The 14049-nt window shown below is 41.3% G+C and overlaps 1 protein-coding gene across 1 annotated transcript in view; it reads left to right on the forward strand.

The window, feature by feature from the left end:
• The window catches only part of RNF17 (ring finger protein 17), a 118958-nt gene that overhangs the window by 71720 nt on the left and 33189 nt on the right, over window positions 1-14049 (forward strand). The window contains exons 23-31 of the mRNA XM_025192461.1: window positions 2211-2361; window positions 2876-2994; window positions 4732-4822; window positions 6484-6599; window positions 6931-7244; window positions 7862-8025; window positions 9640-9759; window positions 10306-10386; window positions 11025-11153. Coding sequence (XP_025048246.1) covers window positions 2211-2361; window positions 2876-2994; window positions 4732-4822; window positions 6484-6599; window positions 6931-7244; window positions 7862-8025; window positions 9640-9759; window positions 10306-10386; window positions 11025-11153 — 1285 coding nt within the window. The remainder of the gene's footprint in view (window positions 1-2210; window positions 2362-2875; window positions 2995-4731; window positions 4823-6483; window positions 6600-6930; window positions 7245-7861; window positions 8026-9639; window positions 9760-10305; window positions 10387-11024; window positions 11154-14049) is intronic.

The following is a 14049-nucleotide window of genomic DNA, read 5'->3' on the forward strand; positions in this document are numbered from 1 at the left end:
CTCAGAACAGTTCCCTGCCCAGCCGCATGCCCTGCCAGTGCTTCAGGGGCCGGTGTCCGTGGTAACCCTGGCTTTGCACTGTCATGGCCCTGCCACTTCTGAGTTCTCCATGGAAACTGGCCATAGCGACATGGGCAGGGACTGCTGAGAAATCGAGTCTGCTCCAGGCCCAATTTGGCTCACGGACTGGACTTTGCCTGCCCTTGTCTTAACCCCTGGATTGTCCACACATTAACATCTGAGCTAGTTTTAAGCACACTTTAGGTGGCTTAAAGTTGCACCATTCCAGGGCAGGTTTCTCTGATATGTGTTACCCAGATTGTGTTCCATTAATTGTGTGACCACTCCCCACAGATGAGCCGCCCAAGTTGTAGTTCTCCAGCATCCCAGGATTCAGTGTCCACACATTTACATTTGAAACTAGTTTTAAGCAACCCCATTCAAACAGTCTCGAGGTCACATGCCAGCTAGCCAGGGTCGCAGGAAGTAGGGTCTAGCAGGGAGTGGGGTGCAGAACTGGGTAGGGAGCAAGGGTGGGAGTCCCCATGAGCTGGGGCTTCCTTCCTGGGACAGGGCCAGTCACTCCCCAAAACTAATTTCTCTCACCACTCCTACCTCTCAGCCACCCCAGGAAGCACAGCCAGCACCCCCATGCCCCAAGTCCAAATCCCAAATTACTAAAACACGAGACCTTTTTTAATTCACTATTACTTTATATGTTTTTGAATTTGTTTTCACTTCTTTTTATTTTATCCTTCAGTGGCTGACTTCCTTCATTTCACCACCTTTCTCCCACCCCCATTTCCTTTCTACGTCCCATTACCTACCCCCATCCCATTAACGCTCTGTGTTTAACATCCCGGCTTCATGTTCCCACCCCCAACTACAGCAGGGATAGAAGCATGTCCTGGTTTACCAGCCCTGCAGTAGTAACTCACAGCTGTAGCTCCTAGTCAGAGCCTTGTTTGCCAGCCCTCTAGTGATAAGTCACAGCTGTGCAAGTGGGGGACAGTCAGAGAAGATTTTTAGCCTTAGGGTGTGACTGCTCCAAACTGGAGCTAGCACTAACACCAATTTAACATTTGAGCAGCTTGAAGTGTAACATGTAACAAGGCCCTTAGAGAATACCTTCTGCCAAACACGAAAAACAAAAATAGTGTATTTTCAGCTGTCCTTTTGCATTTGAGTAGTCCTTAGACTGGTTTTGAAGGGGCTGAGTTTTGTTTATTTTTTGTTGGAAAAAATATGTACTGGCACAGAAAATAGATTTGCCCTCTAAAATAGTTTGTTAAATTTATATGATGTGAAATTAAGTGCATGATCCAGCTTCCATTTCAAATCAATTAAAAAATCTTAATCTGTTGATTCCAGTGATTAGAATCAGAGCCAAAGAAAATTACCAAAAAGACAAAAAACCTGCACTCTGGCTCTTTCATTTGTATTCTTTCTGTGATGTCAAACACCAATTTGAATATTCGTTGACAACATACTGTAATACATTTCTTTCCAAGAGTTCTACAGATCCCTGGTTGGGTTGTACCTTTGGTAAACTTCAGTCATTTTACCTAACTACAACATGCAACAGGTGAAAACTTGGAAGCAGCTAAGGCATATTAATGTAACAACTTACTTTGTAAAAGTACATTAATATTCAACAGCCATTTTATACAGTCATAAGTTGTCCACAGTAAGCTGCTGTGCTAATCACTATTTCATGCCTTTCTTTTTTTGTCCCTTCCCTTACTACTTGTATAAATGCCACCTGGATTTCTCTTATAGCTGTGTTTCATGGTGCCGTAGGAAGAGACAAAATATATTTTCTTAGCATTAATTCTAAGGCATTCTTATCTAAAAGGATGGAGTTCTTTGAATTCAATTAATTCATTATGAGAATGCAGTAACTTCACTACATAGTTACTAGGGTCAGTACTGTGTACTGCCACACAGTAAATGAAACATTACTTCATGATATTTTAGAAGTGATTGGATAAATAATATGAGACACTACACCTTTGGTCATGGAAGAAGTTAATCTGGATTTCATGGTTTTGAAATAAGACAGGGCAGAGGAGTACCTTTTATAGGTGGCACTTGTTCAGAGAGTTATTAGTTTTGTAGGCAGTAGCTGTATGAGTTGATCTAAAAGGTGCCCTGCCTTCTGCCTAACTTCAGACTAAAATGGATAACTATCTCTGTTTTTTGAATGTCAGTTTACAGGAAAAGATGACTGGTATCTATGAAGAATCCACGTTTGAGCAAGTGAAGTGGGAAATTGGCATGTATTGTGCTATTTGTAAACGTGATATGAAACAGTGGCAAAGAGGCCAGATTAACAGAGTTCTTTCTGAAACCACTGTAGAGGTAAATGTTGTTTAAAAGAAATCATACTTTTGATTTAAATTTTAGCTTAAAATATCTCTTAGGAACAATAGGGGTTTTCCGACTTTCATGTTGACTTTCATACTTTTGGCAATATTTAATTGCATTATTGCAAGAAAATTACAGTCTGATCAAAATCCAAAAGGAGGAAAGGAAAAAGAGGCTCACCTTAGAAAACGAAGTTAGGGAACAGGTTCCAAAATCAAGCACTCAAGATACAGCCTGGGGAATTGGGAATGCTTCTTGAAAGAGAAGTGTCTAGTGCATGCAGCAGTTTGAACAATAAAAATAAAGAATAATAAAGATTTTAATCTTACACTTGAAAGTAAGAAAACAAGATAATTTCAGCACAATTTGAATTGTGTTCAGTTAAGCTTTAAAAGTACGTTTTACATTGCTGTATGTGCACAATATTGTCATTTTATTTTACAAGATACAACTTGTCTTAAGAATTTTTCAGTTTCTTTCAGCTCTCTTCAGTCTTGTCTTTTAACAGGTAGTGCTGCTTGATTTTGGTACAAAAGAAATAGTGAATGTCATCTGTTTAAGAGAACTAGAGGAAAATCTGAAGAGAATCAAAAAACTAGCATTGGAGTGTTCCTTGGTAGATATAAGGTAATCTTTCTAGTGAAGCTTTCCCAGGACACTGGACTCTGACACCCATATAGATACACTTCACTGCATCCTGGAAAAAAGTGTTAGCACACTTTATTTCACATACATGTGAGAGGGTTGCCCTAGACCAGTTCCCCATAGGTCTGTATGTTTGCAGCTTGGCCTGGGACAAAATGGTTTTACTCAAAACAAATATGACCTCTTAACCCCCAGAGACCACACTCGGAGACCACCAAAAAAAAAAACTTTAAAAGCAGGTTACATTTTGCATGTTCTGTTACATAAGTACACATTCTGTAAAATAAACTGTTTAAATGGCCGTCGTGATTCCCTTATCATATAGGGGAGAATACAGTATTAAAAAAGCCCCTCACGTGGTTGTGTGCTTGGGCTACATCTACTTTCAGTGCCCCTGCCTTGGGAATGGATTCCATCTTGGTTTCACAGACATTGTGCATGGTGCAGGTAGAGATGAGGGAGCAGGGCATCCAGGCCTATCCTCAGAGACCTCCAGTGAGCCTTAGAGTGTCCCAGTGCACGCTCCACAGGCATTTGGCAGCTGCTGAGATAGTAGTTAAACAGTTCCTTACAGGCATCTGGGCAATCCATCAACAGCTTCATAAGCTTGGTAGGCAGGGCCCTTAATCAAACCCACTGTTGGAGTCACTCCAACACCTTGACATTGGGCATGCCAGGGGCATATTCCCCTCTCCATCACTTCAGGGACAGCAGTGTTTCTGAAAAACCTGGTGTCATGTACCTTGCCCAGGATGATCCACTTCCACCCATTGCTGTTCATCATCCTGAAGCAAAAGAACCATTCCACTGGTTTGGAGATTCTCCCCCAACAGCTAAGATGCATTGTATTGCACTAGCCAGCACCTCCCTGGGGCTGCCTGTGCTGGGAGAGGGGTAGAACTGGACACATAGCCCATGCTTTAATATGAAATCCAGGAGTTGTATAGTCATCTCCTTTTTGAAACATTCATCCTTGCTGATTTTGCTGATGAGAGCTGCCACTGGTCCTGTTACCGCATAACTTGGGAGCACAAGCTCCTGACATTGGGTGACCATGACCTACTGGGCAAAGATCATGTACAGGTCATTGGGCAAGTCCATTCAGCAGACCCATGGAAGCAGCATGGTAGGAACATGGCAGCAGTGGTGGCAGTAGTAGGAGGTAGCAGTGGATGGATGGTCCCATTCAATCACTCAAGCATTCCCACCAGTGGGTGCTTTCTACCCACTGGAATCCCTGGGAACCTCTGGTGACTGCAAGGCATGCTGGGTTGTATGTTCTTGCTAGCCACCTATGGACAGTGAAGCAGCCACGCAACAAAGTAATACTTGAAAAGGTGTACACAACAGTTAAGAAGGAGGAACAACTTTTTTACTTGGGTGAAACAACCCAGCGCAATGTCTGTTCATCCCCTCTGTGACACATTTCTGGAATGCTTTCTTTACAAGGATGTAGTGCAAGTTTTGTTTTCATATATCTGAGGCCTTCCTAAAGTACTTTGGTTTTTTTCCTTAACATCATTTTGAACCTGCGGCAGGTAGTGGCAGTGCTGCTTTTCCCTTTTGTTGACTTTTAATACCTGGTTTGTTCCCTGTCAATCTGGATAGTCTATAAAACTATTAGTCTTGATGGTGAGTGTTTTATATGTAAGCCTTAAAGACCATAGGACAACAGAAAATGAGGTTTATACTAAAGCATATTTTAATTTTACATTTTAGTCCAGCTGGTGGGAGTGAGCAGTGGACAGCAACGGCTTGTGATTGGGTCTCACGTTACCTAACTGGAGCAGTAGCAACCATAATCATACAGGTCTGTAATCAAAATGTGTGCAATGGAATTTGTCCCAGATTAGGGAAGACAGAGGGTATTTAGTTACGTATTCCATGCTGAGATTTGTTCTTTTAGTTTACATATCCGGGAGCATCGCTTTTCAGATTTTTTTAAGCAAGGACCTGACATTCTTGAGGCTTACAATCTTAACAGTTATTACCCTCTCTCCTTTTTAGAGAGGCTCTCATCAAATAGTGGTAAGAAAACCATATTTTGAATTTGAATTTTTCTTGATACTTTGCGATAGTTTTTAGGTTCAGATAGAGCATGACTGTAGTTTTTATTTGTCACCTTTTTGCTGTAGATATTATTTAAATACTTGGCTTTATTTTTGTTTAAGCTCTGTCAGGAGCAGCCTTTGAAACTGCTGATCAGAGTTTTTACCAGTTGGCCTGCAAACCTAAGCAATGATAGGATTTCCCTTTGAGTGACTTTTCTCTCTCTTTTGAAAGAAATAAAATTGGCAACCCAAAAAACAAAAAACCCTTTCCTTTTTGCATGGTAAAGAATTCTCAGATAGCTCCTGCACACTAAGTTAGACTCTACTGAGGCGATAGTGAGATGGATTTAGGCTGTGGTGCTTCCAAATATTACATCCAAATATGGATATAATAAAGTTTTGTCTCTTCCTCTTAATTTGGACATGGCTATTGATCAGCTTTCCCTGTGTAAAAGAAGGGATGATTTTACAGTTGACAAAATGAAGATTGTTAGTAGGTCAATGGAAGCCACAAGATCAGACGCTTAAGATTTTATTAGTCCTCTTAGCTGAGTGAATTTACTCAACGCTGGTTTCTAACTTACTTTACTACCATCAGTTGTTTCTGAATGCCCAGGTATCAGTAAAATCAAGATATTTTTCTTTAAAATATCTTTCTTTTAAAAGTAATTTTACTACCTCCTTATTTCCCATGTAGATTTTGTCATGGTTATATATAAACTTTGTCACCTCACTAACAGATTGTTTGTTGTGGATGTTTCAAGAACATTGATGTTCTCATTATAGGATATTTGCTACTAAAGTAATGGCTCTTTCATTTATTTTTGTTCCCAATACTTGGTTTTTGAAATTTTTCCAGCTTTTCTTAAATTTTATATAAATGGTGCCTTACTTTTTGGTTACTGTATTTTTTTATGTGCGTATATATAGTAAATATCCAAGAATTGAGGTTAGCACTGTGTTCCAAGAGAGAGGGCAGCTGAGACAGGAAAAGAGCAACAAAAATAGTGGCTACACCCTACCATGGTTTGGTGGCTAATATATATATGTACATTCAGAATAGCATATCCTTAATGTCATTTTGTAATACCTCCTTTTTAAATAATGCTTTCAACATTTTAAAATTATTTCTTCTCCATTTTTTAAACTTCTTTAATCACACTTATCTGTTTTCTCATCATGTTATCCATTCTGCAGTAAATTGTCATCTTCAAGCCCTTCTTCATTGCCATAATACAAAACTTAAGTAGAAACACTGGCAGAGATCAGAAAACAAAGAAAAGTTGCTAGGCAAGGAACAATGCCCTGTATAAAAGGCTTAGGCAAATTGCTGATATGACAAACAGTAAAAATAAAAAAACAGTATTTAAGAAAACTTTTAAGTTGGACTGTGTTGTGTCACCTTTTAAATGTCTCCCAGGAAAAAGATGCAACTCAGCCGTTACCTGTGAAAATATTTTGCAAAGGTGAAGCAGAACAGCCTGTTGATATTTCTGAATATCTTATTTCAAAAGGCTTGGCTCTCAGAAACAGAAGGTACAAATATTTTGTGGGGGTTAAATATAATTGTTGTTTCATATCTTCAGTTGCCATCATAGTTGACACAAAGATTGGTATTTAACTAGTAAATCAATGGAAATTTACATGCTCTATTTCAAGCTTTTTGTAGGCACGATAGCATTTTAAATTGGCATGATGATATCTTCTTTCACCATCACATTCAAATGCTTTCTGCAGTTATTTATTCCAAGATCAGATATAGACTGAGAACTGATTTTCAGCTGTGCTCATCAAATAATGATCTAATTTTTATTCTTTCTCACTTGCAAATACCTGATCTTCTGGTTTATTGTGTTGAATCTGTTAGAGTTCATAAAATTGACACAAGTGCTGTAGTCCCAGAGGAATATCTTGAAGTTGGTTTGAAGCAAGAGAGCTCAGTCTTAAACAAGCTGACTCCAGAAACTGAAAGTATACCAAAAAGTTCTGTTCCAAAGCAAGAAGTTGTTGTTTCTAGAAGTGAAGAAAGTGAATCCAAAGAATGCAAAACAAAGTCAGTACTAAAGTCAAGGCCAGACGGAGCATATAAACCACCCCTTGTACCAGATGAGGAAACTTTTCAGGCTCTAATAAGCTCTATTGGAGATGATGGAACTATTTATATAATACCAAAATCTTCAGGTAAGATTTTATATGTATGGAAAATAAAATATCCTTATGGTATACTTGTTATTACTGGCATTGCAGTACAGTACGAAAATGAGTGCCAAAAAACTGGGCCAGGCCGGGCCTGGCCACATGCCGCACATCACCTGGGATGAGATGCATGCTATATGCAACCTTGTATTTTCAGTAGCAGCCGTATTGTCATAAAACACGTGCTGATTTCATATTTTATCCTGTTATGACATTCAGTAGAAAAATTACACTTTTCAAATTTAAGATTTTTTTGTAAATAAGAAATTACTTCTTAGAAGTTATTTTAGGTAATTTAGGGATTGTATTATACAGTTACAGTATTTCCATATTTTCCATTTTATAATCTTGAAATTATTGCTGCTGTTCCAAAACAGTAAAATTATCAGAACTTGAAATCAAGAATCCCAACCCAGTTGGAGATGCTTAGGAATAAAAATGTGCATTGAAATTTGCTGTGAAAAAAGCTGTGTATTTTATTCTAAATTATTATGGTTCAACCTTAACATTAATGTAAACTTTTATTTTTGGTTCTAACAATTCAACTAAAGAAATCTGGTATCCAGTTTTTAAAAATTCCATTTTACCCCATTTTTATTCAGAAAAAGCATTAAACGTATTGAAGGCTGATATACAACGTAACTTCAAATGTCTTGGTCTTCTTGAACCATATTGTTGGAGAAAAGGAGAAGCTTGCTTTATAAGAGGAGCAGATACCATGTGGTATCGAGGTAAAGTTACAGAAGTTGTTGGTGGTGCTATCAGGGTAAGTTTGTTTTTTCTTTTGTAACTTATTTTGTATGACAGACCAGTGTCTGTATCTTTATCTTTGTGTGCTTTAGCATTTTTGTCCATTCAGGAGCTCTTGGCCATCAGAGACATTATCAGGGATCACTGTGCAGAAGTGGCTCTTGTTGATCCCCTTTTATAACTGACAACAGTATAAACATTAAATGTGTAAATTATACTCGTTCTGTAATTCAGATGACTACTCAGTCAGTATAAACTACATATTTCAATACTGATTCAATTAAAAGAGGGCAGTCAGTCTGCTCTCTCATGTTTGCTGATGTTGACGAGCTCTGTTGCTTAGGACTAGGCTAATAAACATTTACGTCTTTATTTTCTGAATATGGAGTTTAAGCGTGGAGCCATTTCATGAGGAACAGACTTCTCTCTACAAGTATTTATATTAACATTTTGCTGAAGTATTTTTGGTGAAAATTGGACTTTCTTATTAATCTGAGGGATAACCTTTGCATGCTTGCTCTGACCTACCATTTCCTCAGTAAATGGACTATATCCAAAGTACAAAAATCAATGAATCATGTGTCACAGGCCGGCTAGGCACTGTGAGTGTATCAGCTGTTAGGCTGCTGGGTTCATGATTAAAGAGGCGAGTCGGGAGTGAAGCAAAGGCAAATTTACTGATAGGTCACACATACAACAGTTAACAGGAAAATTATTATGACAAACAAATAGAACAGTAATAAAGAGCTAATAGTGAATAATAACAACAGATAAAATGACAGAGTTCCCACATGAGGTTGACAACCTATCGACAGTCTCACTATGCCAGGTGCACGCCAGGTTGTTCCAGCGAAGTTAGGTGTCTCCGATCAACGCTGTCCAAGGGGTCACCAGGAAGGTCTCTAGGTCAGGATCCAGTCCTTACTCACACTGGGAGTCCGGGGTTCAGGCTTGGTACAGCAATGATCCTTCTGTCCCATCCTTCATGCTGGTCACTTGGCATACGTGCTTTTTCATACCTTATTTTATGCTAATCTGTTAGCTCAGAGCCACTCACAGTCTTGTTCTACAGCTGTTACCCTATGGGATTAAAAGGTGTTAGAAATTATCATAAAAGGTTACTGCCTAAACTTGGACTCACTCAATAAGCAAATCACACCACATCACTTTGGGGCTTGAGATTAGCATTTACTCCACCCAAGTTCAACCCCTTGGTTTCTTCCTCTTTTTCAGCTCTTCCTTGGATTTACAAAAGGTGCTAATTATATTTTGTGGTCAGGGTTTGTTGTTATGGTTGAACTTGAAGTAAGAACTGTTAGATTAGTTGATGTTTGCAGTTTTATTTTTGGGGCTCGTGATCAGTACAGACAGTTTCAACACTTTGGTTAAACTTATGACAGACAAGTTACATTTGCAAATTACAAACTTACAAGCTTTGCATTAGCTAATATTAACTGTCAGACAATTACCAGATGTTTCCAAGAGCATATATTTATTGATTTAACCTCTCTGGTTCTGGCCGTCACAATCATGAGTTTTATCTTTTTAGAAAAAACAGTCTGTTGAAAGTACTGTCTAATACCCCTGCTAGAGAAGAACATTTTTTAAAGTAATTTTGTTTTTTATGTAGGTAGAATACTTGGACTATGGCTACATTGAAAAGATCCCTCAGTGTCATCTCTATCCAACTTTGTTATATGCTGAAATACCTCCATTTTGCATCCCGTGCCAGCTCTATAAAACAGTACCAGTGAGTAATTTGGTAAATTTGGTTCAGATTAAATACTAATGCCTTTGTGTCTATCTAAACCATTTCATGATAATGCGAGGTTTGACAAAAGTTTCACTTGAAATCATGCCATGTAAACTGTGCATTCACTTAAGTGATTACATATATGTATAGATATAGTTACAGGCACGTACAAAAGCATTCTAAGCAAGTCTGTTCTGTAGACTGCTGGATTATCTCATAAATTGGAAATCAGAATGAAAGAAGCAGTTTAGTTACACGTCAGGAATATTTCATTAGTTTCCTTTGGCATTTCCCCTCTTCCCTCGAAGTTGTTAAAGCTTACGTTCTCTGGAAAAGTATTATTAACACAGTAAAACTGATTTGATTTACAATAATGATGTAGGTACGACAATATTTCTAAATATAAATGCCTAAAAATTACTACATTTTCACACTCTTAAGATCTGCCCTTGTCTATGCGGAAATGCATGCTAGTAGGTAATATTACATTCTGTTTGTTGGCATTTGTAATGCGTGTGGGGGGGTTTTTCCTTCACCATCTAGGTTGGAAGTTTTTGGCAGCCAGATGCAGTAGAACTCCTTCAAGAACTACTTATGGCAAGAGTTGTTGAAGTACATGTTATGGTAATTTAATTTATGTTTGGGTATAAGGAGTAAAGCCTACTAAATGCATGTATCTTTTAACATATATGCTAAATAACTGATGCAGTGGAATAAAACTTGTTGCCTCAGGCTATATAAGAAATCAGATGGCAGTGATTAGTGTAATCTAATATATGGAGCAGTTAACAGCAGATTTTGAGTTTTCAGGGAATTTGGTATGCTCGTGCTTGCTTCCCATTTCCCCCCATGCTTTCAATGTGTGTGGGTCATGTTCTTGGGGGGGGGGGGGGGTGGTTGGTTTTTTTTTTTGTGTCTGTTCTCTGCTTCTTTGATGTTTTAGAGTGTGTTTCTGTTTCCCTAAGTGGGTTTATGCTGATGTTTTTGTGAGAGAGAGAGAGAGAGAGACTGTTCCTTAAAAAAAGGTGCTGGCAAATAGTGTCAGTAGCTGAGTTGCTAAGCATGGCTTGATATCTGAGGAGGATAATGTGGAAATTGTGGGGTGTATATCATCTTTCAATGTATTGGAAATGCTAGCTGTGTATTATAGCAGTGTTTCTCAACCAGTGGGTTGCAACCCAAAAGTGGGGCGCAAGAATATTTGAAAGGGTTGTGAGCAGGTCCCCAGAAAACTGCGTGAAAGCATGGGTTTTCCCTTGCAGGCTGGCAGCGTTCCAGCCTGCAAGCGGCTGCCTGGGATGATTGGAGGCAGCGGGAGTGCGTGCACAGATGCATATGGCCAGTATAGAGCAAGGCCGGGTCATGGGAGCAGCCCCAGCCACTGGACACAGGTAAGTATGGGGAGTGGGGAATGGAGGTCCAGGGGATTGTCCAGAGGGCTGGGGGGGAGCGGGGGAGGGCATGCCTACTTGCCAGTTCTGAGGAAAGTGGCTAGGTGCAGGGTTATGGCAGAGCAGGGGGAGAAGGCATCTGGCCCTTCACCAGGGGAAGGGAGGTGAGGGCGGTCCTTCCCAGTGGAGAGCTGCGTGCCTGGGCTGGCATCATGGGGTCAGAGCTCATATATGCAGGGGCCTGCACTTGCTGCTCACACTCTGACTTGAGGGACAGAGACAGCTGGGGGGCCCCCTCCAGCAGGTCTGGGCACGGGTAGAGGGCTGCAGATTGGGAGTGAGGGGCACCAACATGACCATGGGTGGCGGGGGGCAGGGGGCTGTCGCATGGGGGAAAGGGCACCAGCAGGACCAGGGGGATGTGGCTTGGGGTGAGGGGCTCCAGCAAGGCCAAAGGGGGGCAGAGAACTGTGGGTCAAGCAACAGCAGGGCCAGGGGGTTGTGGGTCAGGACAAAAGCCATTGAACTTGGCAGATGGGTCCCTCTATGAAAAAGGTTGAGAACCACTGTATTATAGGACATATCACTTGGTGGTACTTGTGGAGAAGATTAAAGGGCTGGAAATGTAACTCAAGACAATGGTGGAGCTCAGACAATATTTTGACCAAATGACGGACAAGAAGAGTTGAAACTGGGCCTGTGCAAATAGGGAAGTGTTTGATTTGGATTCAGCCAATTCGGAGGACAGTGATTTGATTCGGTGATTTGAATCACTGTCCCCATTCAATTCGGCCGAATCAGAATCAGAGATTCAGTGCTGATTCGGAGACTTGGATTGGCTGGGGAGAGGCAAGCACAGCCAAGTGGCTGCAGGTTCTGTGGCTCCTCTGGCTGTGCCTGGGTGGGGGGAGCTGCGGGAAAAGCCCCCATGGCTGCCCTACCCAGCCCCAGCTTCCCAGCACTTAAAAAAAAAAAAAAAAAGCCCCGCATTCACCAGCTGCAGCAGCAGGGATCAGGGCCTCTGGGGGCTCATGGTAGAGCCCTGCCGCACAGCAAGGAGCAGTGGGGATTGCCTCCCCACCCTCACTTGGCACCCACGCAGCAGCTGTCGCATTGCGCAGCTGCGGCACAGCTCGGCAGGGCACTGGACATTGTCTGGGAGCTGGGGCATTTCCAGCAGTCAGCCAAAGCCTAGCAGCGTTCAGCCCCAGTGTCCCCAGCTCCTAGACAGTGCACAGTGCCCTTCCGAGCCACGCTGCACCCACGCCATGGGGCAGCTGCTGCACAGGTGCCAGGCGGGGGGAGGGGCAATCCCTGCTGCCCTCCTACTGCCCTGCACTGGGCGGATGGGACCAGGCAGGTGATGGGGCTAGGCAGGGCAGCCATGGAGGCTTCTCCTGTGGCTCCCCACAACCTGGGGAGAGGCAGGCATAGCCGGAGGAGCTGCGGCAAAACCTGCAGCCGCCCAGCTGTGCCTGCCTCTCCCTGGCTGATCCAAATTTCTCCGAATCTTTTCCGAATCGATTTGGAGGCTTCAGATTCGATTTGAACCTTTTAACAGGTCTCCCAATTCAATTCGGATTCAGAGATTTGGCTGCTGAATTGGGCCAAATCTCCTCCGAATTGAATTGGCGACCGAAGCTTCGCACAGGCCTAGTTGAAACCACACATACAAATTAGAAACCTCTGACACCTGCCAAAAATGATCACGTGGGCAGGCCTTCAGAAGAGGAGAACCTGTGACGCATGCAACCATGAAAAAAAGGCAAAACTAATGACCAGCTAGTGGAGATGAAATAGAATTGAGGAACTGGTGCAATATGTTGATAAAGAACAGAAACAGAAGAGGTCGGTGGAATGACATGGAAGAAAGATTTGGCCTAGAAAGAGGGCAAGAGAATTAAGCTAACAGGTGGCCAGAGGCCAAAAGGTATTTAGGTATTAGTGTGATTTCAGACAGAGGGAGGTTGAAAGGAAGAAGACCAGAGAGTGGTGCCAGCACCAGGAAATACAGGTTTAAATACAGGAAAACCCCACTTAGCACTCTTAATTGGTTCCTGAAAAACCGAACGTTAAGTAAAACCAAAAGTTTTTGATGACCCAAGATGGCAACTGCAAGTATTTTTAATGACCCAAAAAGGTGACTGCAAGCCTTTATAACAAAACTCGCTGAGCGTTAAGTGGAATCAGATATCAATTTAAGATGAGCATTATAGCAAAATAGCTCTAAGTGAAACAGCGCTAAGTGGGGGTTGCCTGTAGTTGTGGATTTGTTCCTAAGAGTAGGCAGACCAGTCATAAGGGAATACCTAGAAAACGGAAAGAGCAAAGGTATGGCACATAAGACTTGATTGAAGAGGTTTCTAATGAGATGGGACAAGAATAGGTTGGTCTTTTATGTACTAGCCAATGATATGGCCAGATACTTACCGATTTTAAAATGAAGAATGAATTTGCTAGGTTGAAAAAGATGTTTAAAGAAGCAGAAACTCAAGTGATCTTCAGTGGGATTCTTCCTGTCCCAAGCGAAGAAGGTAGGAGGCAGGTCAAGATGATAAAAATTAATGGATTGGTACTTTCAGGAATATTTGGGATGCTTGACTAGCAGGTATTCATAGACAGAGGACTTTTCTTTAAAGATTAGTTTCACCTGAATAAGCAAGGAGATAGCCACCCAGTGTGGAACATGAAACCAAATGTTTATAAGAGTAACCAAAATATGGTTGAGTAGTAACCATGAAATGTAGGTACTGAAGGGCACAAGCTGTTTAGGTAGGATATCAATTAAATAGTTTCATAGTTTCATAGTTTTAGGGTCGGAAGGGACCTAATAGATCTTCTAGCCCGCCCCCCCGCCAGGGCGGGAGAACAACAAAAGAACCCTAAAAACAAAAAA

Source organism: Alligator sinensis, unplaced genomic scaffold, assembly GCF_000455745.1.
Source record: "Alligator sinensis unplaced genomic scaffold, ASM45574v1 scaffold1266_1, whole genome shotgun sequence".
NCBI classification, from domain to species: domain Eukaryota; kingdom Metazoa; phylum Chordata; order Crocodylia; family Alligatoridae; genus Alligator; species Alligator sinensis.